The following is a 20,967-nucleotide window of genomic DNA, read 5'->3' on the forward strand; positions in this document are numbered from 1 at the left end:
TTAAAATGTCACCTGTTCAATTGTCACTAAAACAGAATACTTTTTAAAACTGAAGATGTAACTTTTATCTCACAGACCTTTGCAATACATTAATATAATTCAATCTTTGAGGACTGTTAATTCTTCTCATTAAAAAATGACATGTCTCAATGACATTCATCAGTGGTTAAATATAATCTGATTCAGTAATGGAGCACTAGTCAGTTTCCCATGTGGCTGGCAAATGTCCCACCAAGTCACATGGGTATTGTCTATTGACTCACTATTCCCATTCCAATGCCCACTTCTCTATTCATTAGAACATAGTCCTTTCTAAAGTATGCCTTAAAACTTTAAATTTTCCATTATTTTGATCATAAAACCTTTTGCTAGCACCATGTTAGGACACGTTGAGAGACACAACAATACCATATTGCACCCATATTCTGAGGTTGCTTGAGGGACCATTTATGTCTATTATAAAATGCTTTGTAGGCAGAGAATAGAAAAGAACGAAGGAAGAAAAGGAGAAGGAAGGAAGGGAGAAAAAAATTTGAAAGTTCTTTAAATCCAATTCAGTTGAGAGGGAGATAAGGGTAGTTTTACACATACAGAATAAAAATTTAAAAATTGTTCTGTTGTATATATCTACTTAAAATTAATATCAATTTTTAAGTATTTGTCTTTCTATATACATTAACTTTAGAAAATATGAATTCAGATATTTAAAAATAAAAGAGAAAAGAAAAATCTATCTTTCTGGGAACAAAATGAGATATTCTTTCACATTTTTATTCATAAAAAATTGTTTATCTCTTGCAGAAACACTGGAATGACATAACCTTAAATAATTTTGATCAACCAAATGAAGAAGCACTCGGAAACATTCATTTTTATTTTACCAAAAACCAAATTATTGAGTAATTAAATGTACAAATTTTTGAAATCTGAAACATAATGGAATATAGCCATCCCTTCTACCAAGTTCTGTGCTACTTACTCTTTATGATAGATAACAAAAGATGGTAAAACTGTTATTTTCCTGGATGGGAAAAAAAAAAAAAAAAAAAAAAACAAGCTCCGTGGTGCCATTTTTTGGACTGCTCAAGTTTTCCTAACACAATTCCTTCTTAAAATATAAAAAACAATTTATTGATCAGTATCAAGATAAAAACAGTTACTATTTGTACACCTTAAATCGTATTTGCTCTATCTTGTTCTATACTTCCGTACTAGGATTTAAAATATATTTATATTAATTTTATATAATACTAAAATTCTACTAACAATTCTGAAAATAAAGGCTTTTGAATAATAAACTACATGTTCTTAACACCTGATAGTGGTTCCTAAGGTAAGGCCCCCCCACTATCACCAGCAGGCAGCCTCCAGGAACTTGTTAGAATTGCAAATTCTTGGACTACACTTCAAACTGACTAAACTGGAATGAAGGTGGGAGGAATCCGCATTTTAACAAGCCCTCCTAGTGAGTCAGATACAAGTTAACCTGTGAAAACAGGTGATTTCAGGGGATTCTGAAAAAGGTCCACAGGAAACACTGAACCACACTCTAGCTCCGAATCACTAGTAGATCAACAATTCATAACCCCTTAGCTACACAGTGGGATCAACAAAGAGCTTTGGAAATACCTGGGTCCCATTCCAGCACCTGATTTAATAGTTCTGTGAGGTGAGTAAGCCTGGGCCCTGGGGCTTTTAAGTCTCCCAGGTGATTCTAAAATGCAGCCAAGGTTGAATGCCAATATCCAGAGGATTATATTTTCAAAAGAAACAGTACACTAAGAGTCTTAGATTAAGCACAGTTTGAAATGAGACATGAAAAGATGAAAGTTAGCCTTCAAAACCAAGATACACTCAAAATATCATTACAAAAAAAGAGAGAGAACTGGTTCACTTCAAGTCTGTAAATTTTACACTTTCAAAGGCTACACGAAATGTTCATTATATAGAATGGAATTGTTTTAATAAATACATAATGTAGTTATGAGAGAGTAAAAAAAAAAAAAAAAAGAGGATGTGATAGCCTTTGCCCTTATAGACCATCTAATATATTTGGGCATATTTCATAATAAGTAACAATAAAGTATAAATCTCAAATTTGGAGTACAGATTGAAAGCAGAAGTCAATGGAGTAAGAAATCACATCTAATCATAGTCTTATTTAAGACTGTCAAAGAAAATAAGTTAGAACTCCAGTCTTTAAGAATCAATTACATATAAAGTATATGTGAGGTATATACATGGGTAGACCTAATGGGAGAAAAGACACACAGAGGTCGTTGGAATTTTTGGAGGGAGGAGGGGACTGATAACATGTAATATAAAAGAACTTGGCTCATTGAGGGATTTCTCATGATTTGACTATTTTGACAATTTTCCCAAGGATGGTACATAACTGGTATCATTATAGAAACACAAGACAGATGTGAGAGAAGTTAATTCATTATATACACTGGATGCCTTGTGGCATGGGTCTCACCCTTAACATGACCCAGAATCACCTGGAGGGCTTGTTAAGACAACCTGCTGGGCCTCACCCTTAGGTTCGGACCTTGGGTTAGGGCCCCAGAATGTGTATTTCTAATAAATTCTTACATGCTGCTGATACTGCTAGTGTAAAAACAACACCTTGAAAACCACTGCATTGGGGCACTAAGACTTAATTCTCTGGTAGGATTCTCATGAAGGCTCACAGAAAGTATATTCTCATTTTTATTTTGAAAGTCGTTCACACTCATTTAAGTAAATACAGAAAACAGACCAGTAGAAGCAGCAGCATCACCCTTACTCCCTCTACTCAAGACATTATCTTGGTTTGTTTTACTGCAGTCTTCCCTTTAGAAATAAATGGAGTATTCTTAACTATAAATACCTAGGAACGTATGCAAACATAACCAACTGATACATGTCATGGAGGCCAAAAGGCGCAGCCAGTTCCTCAGATGTAGTATACTAGGGCAATAATTCTTCTCAGGCTCCTATGAAAAGATGGAATTTCTGCTGAGAGTACAAAAGGCTGTTCACAATCCTTTCATATCAAAATTAGTCTTGTGTATTAAACTTCAATGATCTGGCCTGAACACTTACAGTTTTGTTTTTGTTTTTTTTTTCTTAAAGCTTGTAATTTAGGGGCACCTGGGTGGTTCAGTAGGTTAAGAGTCTGCCTTTGGCTCAGGTCATGATCCCAGGGTCCTGGAAGTAGGCCCCACTTCGGGCTCCCTGCTCGGTGGGGAGCCTACTTCTCCCTCTCCCCCTGCCTGTGCTCTCTGTCAAATGAATAAATAAAATGTTTTTAAATTTTTTTTAAAGCTTGTAATTTAGAAAAATTTACCAGCTTTTATCTAAATGTGAATCTCTTTTCAATGATTTTATCTGAAAGAGTAATTTCAGATAAAATCTTGATTATACATATTGCAGGTTTGAGAATTTTTTGTTTTTAATAAAAGAAAGTCATCTTTAACTATATTGGACCATTATTTTTGTTCCGAGTGTTTGATTTACTCTCCATGAAATATCATTCCTTTGTTGGGTTCCCAGTATCCTTCTTTTGCATTCATTACCTCAAAATGTTTCTTCTCATCATTAAAGACTTCTTTGTAATTACACAGACATAAAAGATATATTTGTCAATTGATAGGAGATGTAGTTTCAGAGAACTTCATAAAGTATCCAAACACTTTCATTAAGGTGAGATTTTGAGCAACAGATAAAATTTAGGCAAACACATCCCCAAGACTCAGTCTAAAAATCCCTTAACATTCCAGTTTCTTTTCTGAATCTGTTGAAAGCAATCAGTTCACTTATAAGTAGAAAAAGAGCTCCATGTAACAACAGTAACAAAAAGTCCAATCCGTTCTGTTGGTTAAAAAGGTTTGCTAATTCAAGAAACTAAAATAGTATATATCGTAATTAAGAACATATTCCTTTGGGTGGAGATAGTCTAAAAGTGTACAAGCACATGATATATTCTAATCCTGCAAGGCTCCAAAATCTAAACAGGATTTCATTTCAATGAGTTTTGCTAAATCACTTTCATTGCCTCACTTCTGATTGACAATGATTAACTTATTTTTAAAAAACTCACATATCAATGATGGGAGTAACATAGTCTACTTACTCCACCCATTGTAATTCCATGAATAAGTGCAACATATGGTTTCCGGCAACAATCTAAAGAAGAAGAAGAAGAAGAAAATTATGATGTTTAAAATACATTCACTTTTTCCAAATATCAAATTACATGAACACTTAATATTTTCCTCAGGAAATTTTTGTAAGAAATATCAAAGTAGTGATGCCTGGGTGGCTCAGTGGTTGAACATCTGCCTTTGGCTCAGGGCATAATCCCAGGTCCCAGAGCAAGTCACATCGGGCTCCCCATGGGGAGCCTGCTTCTCCCTCTGCCTGTGTCTCTGCCTTTCTTTCTGTGTTTCTCATGAATAAATAAATAAAATCTTTTTTTTTTTAAAGAAAAATATCAAAGTAGCTAAATATATGGCTTGTAAAATGTGTTCTTTTTAAAACGTTAATCCGTACACAATCCCGATCATCTATTTATCATTTAACAACTCAACATTTCAATTTGAAACATATGAAAGCCTTTTATAGATCAGCTATGAAAAATATAATTAAAATTTACTTTCTAAACCATGGATGTTTATGTACACAGTTGTATTTTTAAGGAACGTAATTCGTTTTCAATATGTCTAAAGCATTTGGATACAAAGAGAAGTGCAGCATACAGTAAAAAGTAAGGACTGGGAGTTAGAAGACCCAGATTCTAGTCTCATATTTGTCATTAACTGGCAAATCAACTATATTCAATATACATACTAGCATTAGATACACACATACCCCCCAATACTGCAAATTCAACATTTATCCTAGCATTAGGTATACAACACATTTAAACATACCTGAGTCATGTGCATGTCATATATATGTATAGGATATACAAGTAAGTTTCCTCAGCAATTAAATAACGAGATTTAATATATGGCCTCAGAAGTCCGTTTCATCTAAAAAACTCTATAAAATTTTACTCTGTTCCTTTCCTTTTTTCCTTTCTCCTCTGAGAAGGGGAGTTGCTTATAACATAACAAAAATGTAATTCACTGAGCTTCTGTTACTGCTTGTTGTTGCCAATATTACTTCCTTACCAAAGACCAATATAAAACCTCAGTTTTTTTGGCTTCTGTTTTAGACCCTTTTTTGATTGCAGTATAATAGACTGTAACAATACAATGTTACATTAGTTTCAGGTGTACAACACAGTGATTCAACAGGTTTATGTACATTATGTTACGCTCGCCACAGCATAGCTCTCATCTGTCACTATACAACACCATTACAATGCCATTGACTATATTCCCTGCGCTGTACCCTTTCATTCCTGCAACTTATTCGTTCCATAACTGGAAGACTATTGTTCACACCCCCTTTCACCCAATTTACTTCTACCTCACTCCCCTCCCCTCTGGCAACCATCAGTTTGTTCTCTGTATTTATGGGTATATTTCTGCTGTTTGTTTATTCATTTGTTTCCTAGATTCCACATATAAGTGAAATCATATGGTATTTGTATTTCTCTGATTTTTTTTTAAGATTTTATTTATTTATTCATGAGAGACACAGAGACAGAGAGAGAGAGGCAGAGACACAGGCAGAGGGAGAAGCAGGCTCCCTATGAGGACTCTGATGTGGGACTCGATCCCAGGACCCCAAGATCACGCCCTGAGCCAAAGGCAGACGCTCAACCAACTGAGCCACCCAGGTGTCCCTCTCTGACTTATTTTATTTAGCACAATACCCTCCAGGGTCCATCCATATTGTCACAAATGACAAGATCTCATTCTTTTTTATAGCTGAGTAATATTCCATGCAACATGGAAGGATAAAACTGCAGTTTCAACCCATCTAGCAGTTCTATAAGTATTTCTAAGTTGCCAAATGAGCCATCAAGGCACAACTCTAGAATGAGTTTCATTCTAATTTCATATTTGCAAGAACTTACATAGCCTTCAATCTTGAACTATAATTACCTTCAATCTTGAACTGTAAACTATAGGATACTATAATTCCATAGAAACTATAAAAAAGAAATTTCTCAGGGTACCTGGGTGGCTCAGTGGTTGAGTGTCTGCCTTTGGCTCAGGGCATGACCTCGGGGTCCTGAGATCAAGTCCGCATCGGGCTCCTGCAAGGAGCCTGCTTCTCTTTCTGCCTGTGTCTCTGCCTCTCTCTGTGTATCTCTCATGAATAAAATAAAATAAAATCTTTTTAAAAATTTCTCTATTGATTGGGATGGAGATACACACACACACTCCATTTCAGCTGTACGTGTGTGTGTGTGTATATATATATATTTTTTTTTCCAGCTATATAATATTAGAAGCTACCTGATGCAGGGCATAAAGCCAGAATCTGTCAAATTCCTTACTAAACAAAATACATCATTACAATGTATTGATATTACACCTTGAAGGTTTTCTCTCTGTATATTAATATTTTACCAAACTCTTTAAACTGTTTAGAGATTTTTTCTCATATCCTTTTATTTAGTATAGAACTGCACTAATACAGTAGCCACTAGCCAAAAGCAGCTATTGAAATTATAATTAAGTAAAATTTAAAATTCAGGTTCTTGCTCACACCATTCCAAGTTCTCATTAGCCACAGGTGGCTCATGGCAATCGCACTGGACTGCACAGATATGAAATATTTTCATCACTGCAGAGTCACTGGTATAAATTTTCAAAATGAATAAGCCATTCTAAGTAAATCTGATACACAGAAGTTTAGACTCAAAGAAGTGAGAGATGTCCATTCAATCTGGCTCACTAAGCTCAATCAAGAAATAGCCTTTTTTGGGATCCCTGTGTGGTGCAGCGTTTTAGCGCCTGCCTTTGGCCCAGGGTGTGATCCTGGAGATCTGGACTGAATCCCACGTCGGGCTCCCTGCATGGAGCCTGCTTCTCCCTCTGCCTGTGTCTCTGCCTCTCTCTCTCTCTGTGACTATCATAAATAAATAAAAATTAAAAAAAAAAAAAAGAAATAGCCTTTTTTCCCCTACTCCTACTTTAAAGACATAGTAATTCCAGGGGTAAAAAAAAAAAAAAAAAAAAAAATGTACTCCAAATTCAAAGCCAAACAAAGGAAATCCACCAGTGCCAGAATAAGCTCAAAATCAATAGCTGAGTGAAGCTATAGCCAGTGATTGTAGTGAATATATATTTGAGTCAGAAATAAATTCTGGCCCACATATCTTATGAAATGCACTAACTGCATAAAAGCTCATCTTATTAGATTCACAAAATATGACTAGGAAAACTATCCACTGGGCCAGGAAGTCAATAAATTCCTTCCAAGAAAGGAAGAGAAAAAGCCAGAGAAAGTGGATGCTCAAGCCCTAGATAATAAGGATTACCACTACCACTGAACAAAAAAACAAAACACCCCTAACAAATTTGTAATAGAACTAATACCTGTAACTTGGTTTTCAAAAGTGTATACAAAAAGACTACACTAAAAATTGAAAGTTTAAATGCTTTCCCACAGACATCAGAAATAAGACAACACTGTAATCATTCAATATTTTAATAGAGCTCCCAGCCAAAATATAAGAAAAATCATAACATAAAGACTGGAAAGATAGAGGTGAAAAAAATTATGTGCAGATGGCATAATTGCCTATGTAGAAAAGTCAAGAGAATCTACAGAAATATTAGAATAACAAATTTCAGCAGAGTTGGATATAAGAACCAAATTTAAAATCCAAAGCACTTTAATATACTAAAAATAGTAAATTACAAAAAATGTAACAGTAAAACTACCATTAATGTACTAATAATAATAATAAAAAAAAAGCATGCTACCTAAGAACAAACTTTAAGAAATAAAAAAAGGCACCAACATCTTTATGGGAAAGTTATAAAATATCATTAAAGGACATACAAAGTGAAATCTGGGCAGCCCTGGTGGCTCAGCAGTTTAGCACCGCCTTTGGCCCAGGGCCTGATTCTGGAGAACCGGGATCGAGTCCCACGGCGGGCTCCTTGCATGGAGCCTGCTTCTCCCTCTGCTGGTTTCTCTCTCTCTCTCTCTCTCTCTCTCTCTCTCTCTCTCCCTCTCTCTCTCTGTCTGTCTCTAGTAAATAAAAAATCTTTTTAAAAAAAAAAGTGAAATCTGCTGAAAAGTTCCAAACTGATTTAGAGTGATAGTTACACAAGTTTGCTAAAAGTTACTGATTATATATTTGAAATGCATGAGTTTTATGGTATGTAATTATCATTCTGCAAGTTTTTAGGTCTGCATAAATAAGGAGATATGCCATATGCATAGATGGGAGGACTCAATATGAAAGATGGTAGCTCACCCTAAATTAATCTATAATTGTCATTCAATCAAAAACTCAGTGGAATCTTCTGTGGAGCCAGACAAAATAATTTAAAAACTCATATGGAAGATCAAAAACCCAAGAGCAGCCAAGACAATTCTAAAAGAAAACTAGGGCAACTTATACTATCAGATAGAAACATATCTTAAAGCTGTAATAATTTTGACATTGTAGTCTCATAAGTATAAATAGACCAGTAAACAAAGTAGCCCAGAAACAAACCAGGTCACACATAAGAACTTGATATATGACAAAGGCATCATTAAAATCAGTGAAATAGGCATGAACTTTACAATAAAAGGCATTACAACGTATCTGGCTTTCTAGCTGAAAAGTAAAAGTTAAATGATGTCACATGCAAAAAAGCAATTCCAACTACATTAAAGACAAGTATAAAGAAACAAAACACTGAAGCTATTAAAAGAAAATATGAGAACATCTTAATAACATCAGTTGTTATTAAGTGGATTTTTTAAATGCAAAAAAGCAGAAATCATATAAGAAAACAATGGATACATTTCAACTCATCAAATAAAAACTTGTATATACCAAAAGATAAAGTAGCAGAGGGAAGTGTTCTTGCAGTATGTATAATCTACTGAGTAAGGAATCCAGAACATATAAAGACCTACACCATCAGTAAAAAAAATCTAACAGAAAGATGAACAAAGAAAGGAAAAGAAGAAAACTTAAATGATTATTTATTTATTTTTAGAGATTTATTTATTTATTTATGATAGACAGAGAGAGAGAGAGAGAGAAAGAGAGAGAGAGAGAGAGGCAGAGACACAGGAGGAAGGAGAAGCAGGCTCCATGCTGGGAGCCTGATGCAGGACTCGATCCCCGGACTCCAGGATCGCACCCTGGGCCAAAGGCAGGCGCTAAACTGCAGAGCCACCCAGGGATCCCCCCTAAATGATTATTTAACACAAGAAAACGCCTTCTATTTCACCAATATTCAATGAAATACAAACTAAAGTCACAATAAGATATCAGACATGCAAAGTTTAACACAAAAAAATGATGGAAAGGACATACAGAAAATAAGGTCTTATACTTTAGAATCTAGAAACAACTGAAGACATATAAACTATGATTCATCCATTCTGCTTCTATTATTTCTAGAGAAACTATTGTATATTCACTAAGGGAACATACATAACAATCTGTATTAGTAAAAATTTGAAATAAAATATCAATTAATGTAGAACAAATAAGTCCTGAGGAGATATTCATAATACTAGGGAACAGTTACATTTCATGTTATTAAAAACTTTGAGTGATATATACAGTAAAATATTACTTACATCAATTTCAAAAACACAAAGTAATAACATTTGTGTTCATAAGTATGTAGTAAAAATATTAAGTATGGCCTAGTAAGATACACTAAAAATTAAAAAAAATTAAAAAAAACACACTAAAAATTAATGACAATGGTTGCTTCTGGGGAGAGAAAAAAATGACACTGAGGAAGCAACAAACTGGACTAAAGTTTAAAACCTGTAGTATTCTTTTTCTTTCAAATAAATCTTAAAACATCAAGCAAAAATAAAATATTAATGTCTGTTAATCCTAGCAAGTGGATATATAATTATATTATCCCCTGCAATTTAATAATTGAAACACATGTTTGATCAAAGTACTGCTTTCACTTCCAGTGAAATCTGGAACATCAACTATGCAGACACTTTCATCCCAGAGTTCCTTAAGAATTAAGAAATGGTACTTTATTTTATGTAGAAAACTGAAACCCAAGTTTTTTGTTTTCCAGAAAAGCCAATCATATGATCAGAATCCATGTGTTCATATTGGTCATAGGACAAATAGTAATTAAATACAGCTTACTAATATTAAAGTGTGAATTGTCCTGGAACGAGCAGAGTAGTTTAAGCAGCTTTATTTATGCCTGATATACAGTATATAAAAGAGTAAATAAGTGTCTACTGATACATCTTAACAATACTGTGCAGCTTATTTCTTGATTCCATTTTCAAAGCTCTCAGAGCACACCTACCAATGGCATTGTTCAGCATATATTCTTCTCTAAAGAAATCTTGAGCTATCTTCTGGTTTGCCTTTCCACCTTCGGAGATCACTACAAAAAAATTTTTTTTAATTTTAAAAACCTTTTGAAATTTTTAAAAAGTGCTTTCTAGTGGGGCACCTGTCTGGCTTAGTTAGTAGAGCATGAGATTCTTGATCTCAGGGTGTGAGTTCAAGCCCTACATTGGGCATAGGGATTACTTAAAAATTAAAAGAAAACTTTAAAAAACTGTTTTCTAGTTAATAAAGTCAAAGAGAATAAATTTAAAATATTGTGATATTAAGTACTGGGGAAACTCTAGAATGGTTTATTAAGGTTTTGAACAGTCCTTGCCACAGGCGCAATTAGTCCCAGATCTATGGGCCAATGTCAAAACTTAAAGGCAAAAATTCTTAAATACTTCTTACAAAGCGTTATACCTAATTTAGAACTTACCTATTGCTACAAAATTCATTTTGACTTTTTTCTGTAGCACCAGAATAAACAGTTGTTGGATATACATTTCCAATGGTAATGTCTTAAAACAAGGTACATTATTCATACAAACAGAAATATAAGCACATGCATGCATGTACATACACAGTTCTAAAATATATACCATCTATTTAAATATTTCTGCCACATTCATTTCACCATGAAACATTTATTGAGCATCTACTGTACTCCTATTCCAGTCAATGGTAAGACTACTACCAAACCTTCTCTTCCATATATTGCAAGTTCATGTCTTTCCTGTCATTAAGTCTTATGAGAATTATCTATTCAAATTCGAATTCAAATATAAACATATCTCTTCTTCTATGGGAAAGAGTTACATAAAAAGTATTGACTATAGATTTTTAGATTAATTTCGGAACTTTGATATATCTGCCTTCAAAATGTTTCAAATGTTCACTTCTTTTCCTGGTTTTTAAAAGAAAGATTTGGTGTCTATTTTTGTCATTCTGGGGCTTTCACTGATATATACCCACCTCCAAGCCCTCATCTATTGTTTCTTAGTCAATCCTTACCATTACTTAGCAGTTCTAAAAGGACAAGAGTACGAATTATATTGCCTATGGAATAAAACTCTTTTACCTCAAAAGTCATCTTTGATTTCCCCTTTATTTTATTCTAATCAATTGCTAAGTTAAAATTAAATGACATTTATAATAGCATTTAATAAATTTTTTTCTAAGTGCCCACTTATCATTTTGGACTATGATCTTTAAAACAACTAAATTTCCTAGAATTGAAGATCACACCTTTATACATGTAAACAAAAATAAATCTGTTATTTATAACTGTATTTCCAAACATCAACATAAAGTTAGGCCTATATGCAAAAACAGTTCACAGTTAGAAGAAGCTAAAAATAATACATAAGGCTATGCCCATCTGTAAAATGACAAGACCACATGCCCAACTCCAGAAGATAGGTTAGCTCCATGCTGGAAAACAGTATTTTAAAAATATTCATGTTGCGGGCAAAACAAACACAATTCAGTTAACAAATCTATCTAAGCAACTGAAAAATTTAACAATTAAAAATAGAATAAAAACTAACAGAATTTAAAATTAAAATTAAGATTCAGTTACTTTAAATTTACTAGATATCTAAAATTATGCCCTAAATCGAGCTTTTTCTTTCCATTCCAAATATAACGGTTTATGTAAACTTGCAAATTTGGTAAATAAATCAATCTGATAGTACTGCCTTTAACATAATACAAAAAACATATATATATGTATATATACACATATACACATAAAATAAAAACCCAAAGGAAAAACCATCCCTGGACTCCACCATTTCCATAACAAACAAAATACAAAATATGAAAACAGTTTTTCAGTATATATAAAATACTGACAACCAGTGGGGATAAGTACATGACTTTGATCCTGAGACCAAACATTTCTTCTCTTAAAACATTAATTGTTTACTAAATAGTTAATTGTTAACTAAATACAGACAGAATGACTCAAAGAATTAGAAAGGAGAATTAATCTTTTTATCCTATCTCAGCATATTTATTTAAACACCTATAAAAATATATTGACAACTGGATAAATTCTATTAAGTATATTCTTGCTTTGGGATCATGAACTGGGGAAAAGCACAGGCAGTCAAAGTAAAATGTCAGAAAATGTCATATTTGGAGAATGACAAGTCACTCAACATGGCCAGATTGTCAGGCTATATGACGAACTGAACTGCTGAATATCAGCTAACCTAAAGTAAAAAAGTGGACTCCCATACCACAACTGGACATTTTATTTAGAATAATTCAGGGAGAAAAATAGGATATATGAAGAGTACATATGTAGTTTTTTTTAAAAAATGCTATTTTCATTTTTCTAATATTAGCTACAATAGCTAAGTTACAATATCAAAAAAAAATTCTAAGATGAAAGCAAATTACGAAGTATTACAAAAATTTCCTATGAGTTTTATCAGTCTATTGGGGGGAGGAAGCATTTAGATTAGTTGGGGGGGGGGATTAGTTTTTACCTCTGATATCACCCCCAGCACAGAAAGCCTTTCCACCAGCTCCTTTTATAATGATCAGGAAAGTTTCAGGATCTTGCTCCCAATTCTATCCAAATGCAAAAGAAAATGGTAAAAGCATATTATAAATACAAACTATAAAAAAAATCTATATGCATATATATGCATATACATACATATATACATCTGTACAGCTAGATACGTATCAATACATATATAAAGCACAAGCTTTATAAAGTACATCCAAAAGAATGGATCCCAACTTCATTTTCCTTTCTGACATAAATTAGAGACTATTTCAACAAAGTTGCTAGATGAATACATTTTGTGATCCAAATTGCATGATGGCATCTGCAATCTTTGTCGTGACAACTTTGAGACCAAGATGAAAAAGTATGGGCTTAAAAATATGTTACAGAAGCTTATAAATCTGGTGAAAAAATAGAGCAAAACTTTTCTATTGTGGTGATATAAGGCTCTGTCCTGACACATTGATAAGCAATTGAGTGAAACCACTTGTAGTGATCAAATCTTGAAATGATTTGAGGTGGGTAAGGACAGCCGATAAATAAGATGAAAGAATCAAGAACCAATGGAAATTTAAAAAAACAAAAATAGACTAAAAACTCAGTTAACCAGAGACAGAAAAATTAACAGGCGTTCTATAAATTCTACACATTTTAATCTTGAGATTAAAAATATAAACACACAATGAAAGATGTAGCTGGACAGACATGGCTGCCCAAAAAGCTAATGCAGTATTGGACTACAATAATAGAAATATGGCATTCTAACATAGAAGATTCTACTTTCTTCCATTCTAGTCCAATTCCAATCTGAAACACTTGGTTTATCTCTTTTTATTAGAAATGTATTATACAGTGTCCCAAATAGATACAACAATATGGAAGAGAGACTCATCAAATGAAAAATTAAGGAGCTGGTAACCAGGGGAGGATTAGTCTCTGTGGCTGACCATGTGAGGCACACTATTTAACTTCATCTCCACCACAATCCTGTGAGATACTATCATCCCCATTTCACAGCGAGGAAAATGAAGGACAGAGAGATTACCACTGCCAGGCTACACAGTCAATACATAGAAATCCAAGTTTCAAACAAAGTAGTTGGACTGTAAGTCATGCTTTTCCACTGCACCGTGCATTCTAAAATAGAAAAGCTTAGGATGGGTGCCTGAGTAGCTCAGGGGTTGAGCGTCTGCCTTCAGCTCGGGTCGTGATCTGAGGGTCCCGGGATCGAGTCCCGCATCGGGCTCCCTGCGTGGAGCCTGCTTCTCCCTCTGCCTGTGTCTCTGCCTCTCTCTCTGTGTGTCTCATGAATGAATAAATAAAATCTAGAAAAAAAAACTATTAAAAAAATAGAAAACTTTATGGCCTTCTCTAAGAATAGACTAGCCAAGCAGTTCAAAAACAGTTGTCAAAACGCTGTCACATGTAAGATTAGACTTGTATACTCCTATCCCAAGAGGTTCAAGGAGTACCCCTGCTTAAAGGTCAGAGAAGCGGAGTGGTAAAACACACCAGCCTAGAGGTATGTAAAAGTGGAAGGGGCTATCCCAGGAGGCCATGAACTCCTTGCCACTAGAAATGCTCCAGGATAATCGAATAGGGAACACTCAAGAAATCAATGGGGCTTGGGTGCTGGTCCCATAGATTCTGCAGAAGAGAATACCAAAAATGCGCTCTTGAGATACGCTTTTAAAAGGATCCAGACAATTTGTTTAAGGAAATTACAAACCTTTAGCTGTGGGTAAATGTGCCTAATCATATTAAGATTCAGTGCATTTAGGAACTTTGGTCTGTTTAGTGTTATCACTCCTGCACAACCTCTTCTTTCCAATAGTACTTCTCCTGCTGCATCTGTGTGCTTAGACATTCCCTGTATTAAAAAAAAATAAATAAATAAAAATAAAAAATAACTTTAGGATAAAATTCATTAAGGATTTGTCACAAGCCAACATAAACCATATACAGGCATACCTCAGAGTGGATTCAGTTTCAGACACACAATAAAAGAAATATTGCAATAAAGTCAAACAAATTTTTTTTTTCCCAACGCATGTAACAGTTACTTTCACGCTATCCTGTAGTCTATTAGGTGTGGGACAGCATTATGTCTGAAAAGTCAACGTATGTATCTTCATTAAAAAGTAATTTATGGGGATCCCCGGGGGGGCTCAGCGGTTTAGGGCTGCCTTCAGCCCGGGGTGTGATCCCGGGGTCCCAGGATCGAGTCCCGCGTCGGGCCCCCTGCAGGGAGCCTGCTTCTCCCTCTGCCTGGGTCTCTGCCTCTCGCTCTATCTCTGTGTCTCTCATGAATAAATAAATAAAATCTTATTTAAAAAAAAAAGTAACTTATGGAGGTCTTGGTGGCACAGCAGGAGGGCCCTAGGCTCACCTTGTCCCACAAACATAACTAGATGACTATGAAATCATTCTAAACACCCCAGAAACCAACCTGACGACTAAACTCTACAACTAAGAAGAGGCCACATTGAAGAAGCCAAGTTAAATACATGGTAAAATGTCATTGTTTGGGGATCCCTGGGTGGCTCAGCGGTTTTGCGACTGCCTTTGGCCCAGGGCATGATCCTGGAGACCCGGGATCAAGTCCCGCGTCGGGCTCCCGGCATGGAGCCTGCTTCTCCCTCTGCCTGTGTCTCTGCCTCTCTCTCTCTCTCTCTCTCTCTCTCTGTCTATCATAAATAAATAAATCTTTAAAAAAAAATGCCATTGATCTTGGAAGCCTGGACCTGCTTGGTAATTATGTTAACCTCGCTTTTTTATGACTGAATAAAGCTGACATTGTGCAAAGAAAAAAAACCCAGTAATTTATTGCTAATAGGTGCTAAACACCATCTGCACTTTGAGTGAGTCGGGTTCTTTCTGCTGGCGGAGAGCTTGACTCCATGTTGATGGCTGCTGACTGGTTAGGGTGGAAGATGCTGAAGGTTGGGGTGGCTGTGGCGGCTTCTTAAAATAAGACGACAGTCAAGTTTGTTGTATCAATTGGCTCTTCCTTTCACAGTTTCTCTGCAGCATGCGACGCTGTTTGACAGCATTGTACCCACAGCGGAACTTCCAAAATTAGAGTCAAATCACTCAAAATGCTGCTGCTTTATCTACTAAGTTCACGTAGCAGTCTAGATCCTTGGTCATTCCAGCAATCCTCACGGGTAGACTCCATCTCAAGAAATCCCTTTCTTCGCTCATCCATGAGAAGCAACTTCTCACTTGCTAAAGTTTTATCACAAAATTACCAGCAATTCAGTCACATCCTCAGGTTCTACTTCTAATTCTAGCTCTCTTGCAATTTCCACCATCTCTGCAGTTACTTACTCCACTGAACTGAAGTCTTGAACCCTTCCAGTCATCCATGAGGGTTAGATGACTAACCCTCAACTTCTTCCAAATTCCTGTGAACGTTGATATTTTGACTTCTTCCCATGAATCACAAATGTTCTTAATGGGATCTATAGTGGTGAATCTTTTCCAGAAGCGTTTCAATTTCCTTTGCCTAGATCCATCAAAGAAATCACTCTCTGGGGGCACCTGGGTGGCTCAATGGTTGAGCATCTGCCTTTGGCTCAGGTCGTGATCCCGGGTCCTGGGATCGAGTCCTGCATTGGGCTGTCCACAGGGAGCCTGCTTCTCCCTCTTCCTGTGTCTCTGCCTCTCTCTGGGTCTCTCATGAATAAATAAATAAAATCTTTCAAAAAAAATAGAAAAAGAAATCACTCTCTATAGCAGCTGTATAGCTGTATGAAATGTCTGTCTTGAATAGTAAGACTTGAAAATCAAAATTGCTCCTTGATCCAGGGTTGTAGAATAGACGCTGTGTGAGCAAGCTCCATGAGAGCTCTTGGCTGACCAAGTACATTGTCAGTTGGCAATACTTTGAAACACATCTTTTTTTCTGAGCAGTAGGTTTCAACAGTAGGCTTAAAATATTCAGTAAACCATATTGTAAGCAGATAAACTGTCATCAGGCTTTGTTATTCCATTTATAAAGCGTAATTCTTTTTTTTAAGATTTTATTTATTTATCCATGAGAGACAGAGAGAGAGAGGCAGAGACACAGGCAGACGGAGAAGCAGGCTCCATGCAGGGAGCCCAACGTGGGACTTGATCCCGGGTCTCCAGGATCAGGCCCTGGGCTGAAGGCGGCGCTAAACCACTGAGCCCCCCGGGCTGCCCTCTAGCTTTTGATTTAGAGTGAGAGGCATAGGATTCTTCTGTTCACTTGAGGCCATAGTAGATTAGTAACTGGCCTAATTTTAGTGCTGTTGGACCTAAGGGAGGCCTACAGAGAGGGGGACGAGAGAACAGTGGGTCGATGGCGCAGTCAGAACAGACATAACATTTACCAACTAAGTTCACCATCTTATATGGGCACAGTTCATGGTGCTCCCAAAACAACTAAACAGTAACATCAAAGATCACTGATCATTGTTCACCAAAACAATAGTGAAATTTTTTTAATCATTGTGAGAATTACCAAAATGTGACACAGAGACAGTGAGCAAATGCTGTTGGAAAAATAGCACCAATAGATTTGCTCTACTGATGCAGGGTCCCCACAAAACTTCAATTTGTAAAAAACAAAAACAAAAAAAAACACAGTATCTGCAAAATGCAATAATATGAGGTATGCCTGTACATCAATGCAAATCTTTCACACAATGGTAACTATCAAATGGATTACTAGGTACATGTGACAAAGGTTTCTAAAATTACTGAGGTTCGGGGGTGCCTGGGTGGCTCGGTGGTTGAGCGTCTGCCTTTGGCTCAGGTCGTGATCCGGGGGTCCTGGGATCAAGTCCTGCGTCGGGCTCCCTGCTCAGTGGGGAACCTGCTTCTGCCTCTCCCTATGTCTCTGCCTATGTCTCTGTTCTGTGTCTCTCATGAATAAATAAAATCTTTTTAAAAAATTACTGAGGTTCAGTAGATAAGCAAAATGTACATACCAAAAGCACATACGCAGTATATACAAAGTATATACACAGTAATTAAGTCTTTTAATTTTTAAGTGGAGTCAAGTGATTTAAATAGAACCTAGCCCTAGAATTACTTGGGCCATGAACAATCAGTGTGTTTATTTTTTTAAAATATTTTTTAAAGATTTATTTATTTATGATAGACAGAGAGAGAGAGAGAGAGAGAGAGAAGCAGTGACACAGGCAGAGGAATAAGCAGGCTCCGTGCCGGGAGCCCGACGCGGGACTCGATCCTGGGACTCCAGGATCGCGCCCTGGGCCAAAGGCAGGTGCTAAACCACTGAGCCACCCAGGGATCTCCCAATCAGTGTGTTTACAATACCACCCACCCACTCTGTACATGGACACATATATATTTATACACAGAATGTATCTCTAGATTGATACACAAGACACTGCTAAAATGGTTGCCTCCAGGAATGAAAATCAGACATTTGAGAGAGGGGTGGAAAGAATTTTTGCTGTGTGGCCCCTTTGAACTCTTTCAGTTTTGTACCATACATATTTACTACCTATTCAAACCAATATTTTAAGTAATTTAAAAAAAAATAAGAATAATAGATTAGGTTTAAAAGGTGCTAAGCCATCTCCAGAAGGGAACTTCATTAATACACTTTATTCCAGAGGACTTTCTTGTTTGACTGTCCATCAGTCCCCTGGACCCCAGTAATGATCCCACATGTGGAAGAATTGGGAAGACAGGACAACATGCATATATGTGTGCACGGACAGCAGCCCCTATTTCCTGCTAAAACCATACACTGACTTCATGGAGCACTCCAGAAGGTTTTAAGGAAGAGTTTTCATGAAAAAAGGGCCAGAGAGCCATGAGCATTTTTGTTCTCCCACTGGAAATTCAACTGGATATAAGGAAGAGCAAATGTTAAATCATTTAAAGAGAGCTATTTTTTGTAGTTTCCAGTATGTAAATGTTTTGGTACATGATATTGTAAAATAGTGTTTCTCCTTACATTCTTACACATCTGTTGTGGTGTTTACTCATCCTCTAAGTTCTGCCTTTTAGAAATAGCAATACATTTTTTTAATCTCAAAAAAAGTATTAAGTCATATGACTTGTTTTCATACCTTGTTGGTACTAAAAAAAAAAAAATTATGGTAAAAGAAAACTATACATAAAAATCACAAAAGAAAGCAGACCAAAAGGGATGCCAAGTCCACAAGCAGACACAGCCCTCCCCAGACTTCAGCTACTGCCTCTCCTTCGCAGTCTGACTTTAACAGCTGGAAGTGCCCGGCTTCTCAGATTTTCTTCCAAGTACCTACCGATCCACTTGTGTTAGTAGGTGAGAAGGTAGATGGTGAGTAACTTTCCTGACCCTCCAACTCCTCCTCTAGGCCCTTTCATAGCTTCTGTCAGTACTGTGGAAGTTCTTATTCCCATAATCTTTTTATTTCACAAAACTGCAGGGGAGGACAAATAATTTTCCCCCTACCCTTCCAGATTCTTAGCTAAGACTAATACAGACAGATTAACAGTAGAAAATTTTCATTTCTTACGGGGGCTCCACAAAGATGTGAGACCCAAAGGCAGCCAGGTAACTGAGGCTCATAAACCATCCTGACATTAGGAAAGAAACTGGGTCTGGTACTTCAAATGGGAAGGACAGCAATTCACCCGGAAGTAAAAAGAGCAAATGTTTGGTAAGCAAGTGTTTGCCCTGCCATGCAGATAAGTCTCAAATATAAGAAGTTATACTCCGCGTATCCCTGCTCTGTTCCTAGTACAATCCTCCTTTCTAGTTTCTTTCAGGCAGTTGAGAGGGAGGTAAAAAGCTCTTCCTTAGTCTCCTGGATCTTGACTGCCTTCAGCTCAAAATAATCCACATGTCAAAGTGATATTTTTAAAGGTGGTATATTCTGCTCCCCTTTGACACTTTTCTCGCTTCCTGAGGTAGGCCTACATACTTCTCTCTTATGACCTCTTTTGCTGTATCCCAAAGGTTTTGGACTGTCATGTTTTCATTTTCATTTGTTTCCATGTATTTTTCTTTATTTCTTCTTTAATTTCCTGGTTAACCCATTCATTATTTAGTAGGCTGTTCTTTAACCTCCATGTATTTGTGGTCTTTCCAAATTTTTTTCTTGTGGCTAACATCAAGTTTCACAGCGTTATGGTTGGAAAATATGCACAGGATGGTCTCAGACTTTTTTGTACTTGTTGAGGCCTGATTCGTGACCCAGTATGTGATTGATTCTGGACAATGTTCCATGTGTGCTCAAAAAGAATGTATATTCTGCTGCTTTGAGATAAAATGTTCTGAATATATCTGTTACGTCCATCTGGCCCAGTGTGTCATTCAAAGTCCTTGAATGATTTTCCTTGTTGATTTTCTGCTTACATGATCTGTCCATTGCTGTAAGGGTGTGTTATAGTATTGTATTATTATCAATGAGTTTATATTTGTTATTAATTGATTTACATATTTGGCTGCTCCCAAGTTGGGGCATAAATATTTGTTGTTAGATCATCTTGTTGGATAGACCCATTTATTAGGATATAATGTTCTTCTTCATCTCTTGTTACAGTGTTTGGTTTAAAATCTAGTCTGTCTGATCTAAGTGGCTTTCTAATGTCCATTAGTGGGACAGATGGTTATCTATCCCCTCACTTCCAATCTGCAAATGTCTTTAGGTCTAAAATGAGTCTCTTGTAGGCAGTATGTAGGTTGGTCTTGGGTTTTTTTTTTTTTTAATCCATTCTGATATCCTATGTCTGATTGGAGCATTTAGTCCATTTATATTCAGAGTGATTATTGATGGATATGAATTTAGTGCCATTTTATTACCTGTAAAGTTGGTGTTTCTGGAGATTTTCTCTGTTCCTTGCCAGTCTTAGTTGCTTTTGGTCTTTCCCACTCAAAGAGTCCCGTTTAATATTTCTTACAGGGCTGGTCTAGTGGTCATGAATACCTTTAGTGTTTGTCTGGGAAACTCTTTATCTCTCCTTCTATTCTGAATGACAGCTTGGCTAGATGAAGTATTCCTGGCTGCATATT

At 36.1% G+C, this 20,967-nt stretch overlaps 1 protein-coding gene across 3 annotated transcripts in view; it reads right to left on the reverse strand.

Moving 5' to 3' along the window:
* HIBCH (3-hydroxyisobutyryl-CoA hydrolase) overlaps positions 1–20,967 on the reverse strand; it is a 96,250-nt gene that overhangs the window by 58,473 nt on the left and 16,810 nt on the right. For all 3 annotated transcript variants that reach the window (XM_025442178.3, XM_049106531.1, XM_025442180.3), the window contains 4 exons: positions 14,692–14,832; positions 12,937–13,021; positions 10,413–10,493; positions 4,118–4,170 (listed from right to left, as the gene is read on the reverse strand). In XM_025442178.3, coding sequence (XP_025297963.1) covers positions 4,118–4,170; positions 10,413–10,493; positions 12,937–13,021; positions 14,692–14,832 — 360 coding nt within the window. The remainder of the gene's footprint in view (positions 1–4,117; positions 4,171–10,412; positions 10,494–12,936; positions 13,022–14,691; positions 14,833–20,967) is intronic.

This window comes from Canis lupus, chromosome 37, assembly GCF_003254725.2.
Source record: "Canis lupus dingo isolate Sandy chromosome 37, ASM325472v2, whole genome shotgun sequence".
NCBI lineage: Eukaryota > Metazoa > Chordata > Mammalia > Carnivora > Canidae > Canis > Canis lupus.